At 46.7% G+C, this 9,271-nt stretch overlaps 1 protein-coding gene across 1 annotated transcript; it reads right to left on the bottom strand.

The window, feature by feature from the left end:
* Nucleotides 1-2,521: 2,521 nt before the first annotated feature.
* On the bottom strand, nucleotides 2,522-9,259 carry si:ch211-218d20.15 (uncharacterized). Its single transcript, XM_061692897.1, has 8 exons — nucleotides 8,897-9,259; nucleotides 8,667-8,785; nucleotides 5,928-5,988; nucleotides 5,781-5,848; nucleotides 4,826-4,928; nucleotides 4,420-4,538; nucleotides 4,198-4,343; nucleotides 2,522-2,935 (listed from the first exon to the last, which is right to left on the bottom strand). The coding sequence occupies exons 1-8, from the start codon at nucleotides 8,955-8,957 to the stop codon at nucleotides 2,800-2,802; spliced, it is 813 nt and encodes a 270-aa protein (XP_061548881.1). The 5' UTR covers nucleotides 8,958-9,259; the 3' UTR covers nucleotides 2,522-2,799.
* Nucleotides 9,260-9,271: the final 12 nt, after the last annotated feature.

Genomic DNA, 9,271 nt, shown 5'->3' with positions numbered 1-9,271 from the left:
GTAACATTGAAAAGAGTGTTATTTTGGTGCTCCCTTTCCATTCATGACTTCCGTGGGGATTCCAGCTATCAAAAAAAATTTTTTAATTACTAAAATGACTTCCATTAATGTTTTAGAGATAGATAGATAGATAGATAGATAGATAGATAGATAGATAGATAGATAGATAGATAAAATTAGATTAGATTAGATTAGATTAGATTAGATTAGATTAGATTGAAAACCGTGTATGAAGGTGTGTTCGGAGCGGCCGAAATGAGTCGGTGATGGTGTGCAGGTTGCCGTGGTGGCTGGCACATGCAGTCGTTTTGCGACTGGTTTCTAGTGTTGTTACGTTCGCGAAACGTTTCGTTCAGAAGAATCAGAATCAGAATCATCTTTATTTGCCAAGTATGTCCAAAACACACAAGGAATTTGTCTCCGGTCGTTGGAGCCGCTCGAGTACGACAGACAGTCAATTTACAGAACACTTTGGAGACATAAAGACATTGACAAAAAACAATTGTGCAAAAAGATGCAGAGTCCTCGAGCACTTAGAGCAGTTCGAATGACTCATATTGCAATAGTCCGGTGCAATGACCGTTGTGCAAAGGGTGCCGAGACTTCAAGGCGTGTATGCGGTTTAAAGTGACGAGTAGTGCGATCATCTGGGACAATGTCGGTCGTGCAAATGTTACAGATACTCCTCAATCCGTGTGCAAATGGAGCAGATGCTACTCTGGCATGAGTGGCCAGTATATGCAAATAGTGCGGCGTGGCGAGACAACTACAGTGAGTGCACGCACGAGTCATACATAATTGGCCCCACAGAAATGTGACAACGAACTCAAGTCAAAAAATTGCCATTTTATTGTAATGGAATTATAGGTTAGGTGTTTAAGAAGTTGATCGCAAGAGGGAAGAAGCTGTTGGAATGTCTACTAGTTCTAGTTTGCATGGATCGGTAGCGCTTACCTGAGGGATGTAGCTGGAAGAGGTGGTGACCGGGATGCGGAGGGTCCGAGAGGATTTTGCACGCCCTTGTCTTAGTTCTTGCAGCGTGCAAGTCCTCAATGGTGGGTAGGGGGGTACCGACAATCCTTTCAGCAGTTTTGATTGTCCGTCGCAGTCGGAGTTTGTCCTTTTTTGTAGAGGCACCGAACCAGACTGCGATGGAAGAACACAGGACCGATTCGATGACCGCTGTGTAGAACCGTCTCAGCGGCTCCGGTGGCAGGCCGTGCTTTCTCAGAAGCCGCAGGAAGTACGTCCTCTGCTGGGCCTTTTTGAGGACGGAGTCGATGTCGGTCGCCCACTTCAGGTCCTGAGAGATTGTAATTCCCAGGAACTCGAAGGTCTCGACGGTTGACACGAGGCGGCCGGACAACGTGAGGGGCAGCCGTGGCGAAGGACGCCTCCTGAAGTCCACGATCATCTCTACAGTCTCGAGCGTGTTCGGCTCCGGGTCGCGTCGGCCGCACCGCAGCTCCGGCCGCTCCGCTTCCCGTCGATATGCAGACTCGTCACCGTCCTCGATGAGGCCGATGACAGCGGTGTCATCTGCAAACTTCAGGAGTTTGACAGTCGGGTTCGCTGAGGTGCGGTCGTTCGTGTAGAGAGAGAAGAGCGGCGGAGAGAGGACACGACCTTGGGGCGCCCCGGTGCTGATGCTGCGTGCGGATGAGGTGGCCTCCCCCAGCCTGACCTGCTGGGTCCTGCCCGTCAGAAAGCTGTAAATGGCAGATGGCAGGTGAGACGCTGAGCTGGAGAAGCTTGGAGGAAAGGAGTTCAGGGATGATGGTGTTCAACGCTGAGCTGAAGTCCACGAACAGGATCCTCGCGTAGGTCCCTGCACTGTCGAGGTGTTCTAGGATGAAGTGCAGTCCCATGTTGACCGCATCATCCGCAGACCTGTTCGCTTGGTAGGCAAACTGCAGGGGGTCCGGCAGGGGACCTGTGACACTCTTGAGGTGGTCCAGCACGAGACGTTCAAAGGACTTCGTGACCACAGATGTCAAAGCGAATCTTTTTAGTGACCGAACTGAACCGAATCAGTTTATGAAATGATTCGCTCTTTTAGCTTGTAGAGTAGAGAGGTGGAAAAAGGGTAGAAAGGTGGAAAACGGTAGAAAGGTGGCAGAGCGGGAGAGAGGTGGAAAAGCGGTAGAGGTGGCAGAGCGGTAGAGGGGTGGAAAAGCAGTAGAGAGGTGGTAGAGCAGTCTAGAGGTGGCAGAGCGGTAGAGAGGTGGAAAAACGGTAGAAAAGTGCCAGAGCGGTAGAGAGGTGTCAACCCGGTCGAGTTGCAACAGGACCGGGTGTTTGCGGGAAACCGATGGTCCCGCCCTCCGCAGAAGAAAAGACGGCCGCGGCCGGCCAACTCGTCCCACAGTTGCGGAGATACATGAAAGATACATCTCACTGGATTAGAAAAAATATATTCCAGTTGATTGAGATGTAGCTGTAGCCTCGGGACCGTCGTCAGCCTGGAGGAGGCCACACTCAAACCCCGAAACAACCGAGAGACAGAAATGCCGTGTGGCTTGAAGAGTTGTGGTTTCACTTTATTACGTAGCTCTCGACTTGGCGGCGGCCGCCGCGTGCGTGAAAAGGGAGTAATAATCGCAAACATGACAAGCCGTCCATCGCGTTTCAATTTATTATCACAGCTATAAAAAACGTTCGTAACAGGAGTGACAACCGGGCCAAGATTCAGACGAACCCTTGCAAAAATGTGGACAAATTAAGTGGATTTTATAATCCCACTGTCCAGTCAAATGGCGTAGCACCGTGTGAGTTTTTTGGGGTGTTTTTTTTTTTACTTTAAGAATGTATCCCACTGGGTGGGGCGGTGGTCACAAACTGGGACATGAAGGTCACGGCCTGGTCGAGGTCGTCGGTCAGCTCGTCCGGTAGCGACAAAACCGCCGACGTCAGCTCGTGAGTGACGTCGAGTACCCTGCAGATGGAATCATAAATGTCGTCAGACCGGATTGGATGGGATTAGATTAGATTAGATTCAACTTTATTGTCATTTCACATGTGACAATTTGTAAAAGGCAACAAAATGCAGATTAAGCAGCGGTGGTGAGCCGTCAGGGCCAGCAACCGGGAAGGCCTCGGTCGGTCGCTGGTCTAAACACATCAGGAGCACTGACCGCAACGTAAATACTATTATTTATTCCATGAAATGACATTGATTTATTCCTAAAACTCTATTCTCTTCATTTTGTAGTGTTTCTCTTGGCTGCACTGCTTCCACTACGTCTATGTGGAGGTTCGCTTTATTGGTCCAATCAGATTTAAGCCTTGATGCGTTGCCATGTTAATTGTAATGCCGGCCAATCGTATCCATCCATCCATTTTCTTTACCGCTTCTCCTCACGCGGGTCGCGGGCGTGCCGCGGCCTATCCCAGCTATCTTCGGGCGAGAGGCGGGGTACGCCCTGAACCGGTCACCGGCCAATCGCAGGGCACATAGAAACAAACAACCATCCACCCTCCCTTATCTGTTTATTATTGATGTAAAGAACAAATACTGTATGTATTCTTTCCAAAATAATGATCTATTGTTTGTAAATTCTTTTTTTTTTTTCGAGGGAACATCCAAGGGTCCTGTTGATGCAGTCGGTCAAAATGAAGAAAAGTCAATACAAATGAAATCCGTTCCATTACTTTGTGAAAGTCATTGAAATAGTTCCACGACTATGACATTTTCAACAGGGTAACTTGGAATTGTGACCAAGTCCTCTTCTTCCCAACACTGACCGCAGGTACCGTACAGCGTATGCCAACCTGAATGCTTGCAGAGCTACGTGGAGCCGTTGAACAGGTTGAGTCCGATTGTGAGGACAGTCGTGATGAAGAATGATGAACTACACAGTAGTTACTACACAAATATATTTCTAGTGTGCTGGGCACTGTCCAGTGCAAATTTCATTATTGGAGGAGAACAAAAAAAAAAAAAAGATTGATTGTACAAAATATACGTGTGTGTGTGTGTGTGTGTGTGTGTGTGTAGTAATGCAAATATCTTAATGTAAATATACACGGTTGTGATCAGGCAAAATCAAATCTGAAAAAGCCTAAAAGGCTCATAATTTATAAGAAACATGCGTTTAATTGTTGCATCCTATATTTCTGTACATTTAGATGCTATGACCCTCCGAGGAGCCCTGAAACATTCCGTGCCTTTGTTTTACAGGATACACTTGAACTCACCAGTGGATGTAACGAGCAGCCAGCTGAGGTTGGTGCCCGAAGCCTTCGTCTTGCACCAGAGATTCTTTCATCTGCTTGAAGTTGGCCTCGATGTCCTTCTTCGTCTCGGAGAAGATGTCGACGCCTCGGAAGGAGCTGACTACTTGCTGCCCCGAAAATGGAAAAAGTCGCTTTTAATCAACAGCAAGCCGCTTTAAAGTAAAGGCAAGCAAGAGATCTTACGTATATCACGGAGAGCTGGTGGGCGATGTACTTGTGACTTCCCAGGTGCCTGACGTCCTCCTCCAGCTGCTGACTCAGCACCAGCAGCTGATTCACTTTGGCGATGTGCGAGAAATAGTCTGCAAAGGAAACGTCAGCCTGCAGTGACGCCGTTTGGGTTAAGCGTCCGGTCCAGGGACGTGACGACGACCTGCGCTCGACCCTCCGGTTGCAGGGCGCACGCTTACCCTCTGCGCCACGCCGCCCGCACAAACAGTTTGTGATGACGACATGAGACAAATGGTTTTGAAATCCAAACAAATTGAGGAGGTGCGAGTAAAAGAGTAGAGCGCAGGGGATCTTTCACGCGCGTCAATCGTATGTACGTCGTCGAGCAGGTTTTGCGGCTGCGGCGACGAAACCTTACCGTCCATCGGCGGCCTCTCCAGCATGTCCACCGGGCTGCCTTGAATGAGGAACACCTCCACACGTGGAAACATGGCTGACAGCCCCACCATGTCCAGGTAGTCCTACACAGGCAACATGGAGACTGTTTTTTTTTCCCCCCACATTTTGTTTTCCACTCACAGGATCTGCAGCAGGGATGAGCACTGTCACACGGGCCACGTACGGTCGCTGTGCTCTGTTCTTTAATCCGGACCACTGAGCACTAACGTGATCTTATTTGTTGCAAGGATGTGGCACTCGCCCGCCATTTTTGTATCATTTGCATCAATGACACCCTAATAAAATAGCCATTTTTCAACATGTTAAATTAGCAATTGAACATAATTTTGATGTGTGTGTGCGACAGCAATATCAGGTATAATATCAACTTGAAGCAAGCGGTGTTCGGAGAGTCGAGCATTTTTTGGGGGATTTCCTAAAATGTTGTCATTTTGGTGATGGAGGGGATTCCACCCAACAGCTACAATATATAAAATATGAGTAATACTGCCTCTTTATAGTATAGTACATTCCTTTTTCCACAGCAGCTATGCAGTGAATTTGGTCACAACAACACATGAGGGCGTGTCGATTTTGGCGATGAAAAGGAGGCGTTCCAAGTGCAATTCGTAATTGAGCAAATGCTTCCAAAATGTATTGATATTATGGGAAATGACTGCCAGTTTCATTTTCTTGAACCAAAAAAAAATACATTAAATCAACTTATGACATATGGACCATTAAAACCCATACTTCCAAATTTAAGCCACTGTAACATTATGCACAGTTTGAACATTTAGTGATTCTGTCATGTACCACTAGAGAGCGCCAGTGCACCACTAGTGGTACACATACCGCACTTAGATAATCACTGACCTAATCAAGCAGAAAAGTCTGCCCAGCGCTGACGTACAGCTGAGCGTGAGATGTTTTACCTCCAGCTGTGGCATCGGCTTTGGTAGATGTTCAAGGCACTGCAGCATCTGGTCGAGAATCTCGGATCCTGGAAGATGGGAGCAGGTACATTGAAATACTACAAAACAATATTCATAAATACTGTCCAATATGTTGTTGAGGCTAACCGTGAGCCTGGAAGGTGTCAGATTCCTCTGGACTACAGCCTTGTCTCAACTGTTCCTGGAACTGCAACAGCAATGAAAAACAGTCTTTGTGTGTACCGTAAGCGTGAATGCAACATGTGATGTGGACACTTCATTAGGTACACCTTCACCTTCTGATCGACATTTACAGATTGGTGTTTGAATACAAAATACAATCCCAATTCCAATAAAGTTGGGACGTTGTGTTAAACATAAATACAAATAGAATAGAATGATTTGCAAATCATGTTCGACCTATATTTAATTGAATACACTGCAAAGACAAGATATTTCATGTTCAAACTGGTCAACTTGATTGTTTTTAGCAAATAATCATGAACTTAGAATTGTATGGCTCCAACACGTTCCAAAAAAGCTGGGACAGCTGGGTGGCAAAAAAAGAGTGAGAAAGTTGAGGAATGCTCATCAAACACCTGTTTGGAACATCCCACAGGTGAACAGGCTCATTGGGAACAGGCGGGTGCCATGATTGGCTAGAAAAGGAGCTTCCCTGAATTGGTCAGTCATTCACAAGCAAATATGGGGCGAGGTTCACCTCTTTGTGAACAAGTGCGGGAGAAAATAGTCCAACAGTTTAAGGACAATGTTCCTCTACGTACAATTGCAAGGAATTTAGGGATTTCATCATCTACGGTCCATAATATCATCAAAAGGTTCAGAAAATCTGGAGAAATCACTGCACGTAAGCGGCAAGGCCGAAAACCGACATCGAATGGCCGTGACCTTCGATCACGCATTCGGCACCGCATCAAAAACCGACATCGATGTGTAAAGGATATCACCGCTCGGGCTCAGGAACACTTCAGAAAACCAATGTCAGTAAATACAGTTCGGCGCTACATCCGTAAGTGCAACTTGAAACTCTGCTATGCAAAGCAAAAGCCATTTATCAACAACCCCCAGAAACGCCGCCGGGTTCTCTGGGCCCGAGCTCATCTAAGATGGACCGACGCAAAGTAGAAAAGTGTTCTGTGGTCCGACGAGTCCACATTTCAAATTGTTTTTGGAAATGGTGGACGTCGAGTCCTCCGGGCCAAAGAGGAAAAGAACCATCCGGACTGTTATGGACGCAAAGTTCCAAAGCCAGCATATGTGATGTTATGGGGCTGTGTTCGTGCCAATGGCATGGGGAACTTACACATCTGTGAAGGCACCATTCATGCCGAAAGGTACATACAGGTTTTGGAGAAACAATACGCTGCCATCCAAGCGACATCTTTTTCATGGATGCCCCTGCTTATTTCAGCAAGACAATGCCAAACCACATTCTGCACGTGTTACAACAGCGTGGCTTCGTAGTAAAAGAGTGCGGGTACTTGACTGGCCCGCCTGCAGTCCAGACCCGTCTCCCATTGGAAATGCGCGGCGCATTATGAAGCGTAAAATACGACAACGGAGACCCCGGACCGTTGAACGGCTGAAGCTGTACATCGAGCGAGAATGGGAAAGATTTCCACCTACAAAGCTTCAACAATTCGTGTCCTCCGTTCCCAAACGTTTATTGAATGTTGTGAAAAGAAAAGGTGATGCAACACAGTGGTAAACGTGACCCTGTCCCAGCTTTTTTGGAACGAGTTGCAGCCATAAACTTCTAGGTTCATGATTATTTGCTAATAACGATCTGTTTGAACATTAAATGTCTTGTCTTTGTAGTGTATTCAATTAAATATAGGTTGAACATGATTTGCAAATCTTTGTATTCTGTTTTTATTTATGTTCAACACAACGTCCCAACTTCATTGGAGTTGGGACGTTGTATATCTGTGCAATAATTCAGTTTGAACAAACCTCTTGGGAAAATACACCTAAAGTCACACAATCCGGTAAAGTTCCAACGCGTTCTTAATATTAACAGTCATTAAGTTTTTACATGTAGGAAAATTAAGAATTTTCATAAATTTGACAGATGAGGCAGTACTTTTGCATCATGTTTATTGGTCGGAGCACTGGTGTCATACTCGAGGCCTGGGGGCTAGAGTCGCCCCCCCCCCCCACAATCATGTGATGTGGCCGTGAAAGCAAATCATGTGCATTGACTTCATGTCTAGCAAAATTGCACATTTTCTTGACTTTTATATAATAATGTTGAGATGTTACAAAAAAAATCGACTAATCCCCCTTTTAAAATAAACGGAACAATAGTTGAACAATGACTTACCAGCTTCTGATTTCAAAACTAGTTATCCAAGTTTAGCTCATTTTTAACATTTATATTTTGACACTTATTAACAGTATGTGTATCATGAGTCAGTTTCCCCTGTGGGGGATTAAAGTATGTATCTATCTAATCTATCAATCAGTGGTTAACTTCTTTTTATGACTGTAAAAGAGAAGAATGTTCAAATGTAACGCATGAGAAATTGCCTGTAGGTACAATACAGTACCGGTACATAAATGCTTTTATATAATTGGCATGGGTTGACACTGAGGCTGCAATAGCTCATTTTGAATGTTTTGTATCGCTCTAAAGTAAATAAATATGCTCACCAAACGATTAGGTACAGCTCAAAGCGTGATAAAACACAGTCGTACACTTCACGCTGCCAATTATAAGCACATTCTGTAAATATATCCTACTGTTACAGTACATGAATACCTCGGAAGCGAGCATTATCTCTGCGTAGGTTGGGTTTACAGTAGAGTACTGTAGCTATGTCAACAATGCTGCGTTCAGGGACGCTCGGGTGAGCGCGGCTCTACCTCCTGCATCTGCGCCCTGATGAGGAGGTCCAGCTGCCCACAGAGGCACAGCATCTCCACAGCCACCTGGTCTGGACTCAGGCGGAGCGGCATCAGGGGTCTCTTCACCTGAAGCTCCACTAAGCGCGCGCGCGCACACACACGCGCACACGCACGCCAAACAATATGCATCAATACAGTCAATGGAGCATTAAAAAAAAAAAAAAAAAAAAAAGCTAGCGTTGACTCACCTTTAAACGCCTCGTGGTAGACGCACGGCTGACAAAGCGGCTCCGATGAGCATCCCGCCATCTTCAAAATCACTTGAGTGCAAATGTGACGACATCCATGTAGAGCACAGGTGGAAGGACCGAAAGAGCAGGAGGAAGCGCCAGTTGCTACTTAACGCATGTCTGCCGGAGCGGCGGTGGTGCGTTCGAGTGCGCGCCGGTTAGCACAGCGTCCAGGTGACCATTCTCGGTAAATGTCCAATTTACCGGCCGGAGAAGTGTCGTTCGGGGTGCTACGTGAGCAGTGGTCGGCTGCTTCCATCGAAGTAACACCCCCTGCCCCCCAGCCCACGCCCTGCCGGTGCCAGCCGTGCAGCCGCAGTCTGTCAGCGGGGG

This window comes from Phycodurus eques, chromosome 12 (genome assembly GCF_024500275.1).
Source record: "Phycodurus eques isolate BA_2022a chromosome 12, UOR_Pequ_1.1, whole genome shotgun sequence".
In the NCBI taxonomy this organism is placed as follows: domain Eukaryota; kingdom Metazoa; phylum Chordata; class Actinopteri; order Syngnathiformes; family Syngnathidae; genus Phycodurus; species Phycodurus eques.
The sequence above is the reverse complement of the archived record's forward strand: the minus strand, read 5'-3'. Positions and strand labels throughout refer to the sequence as shown.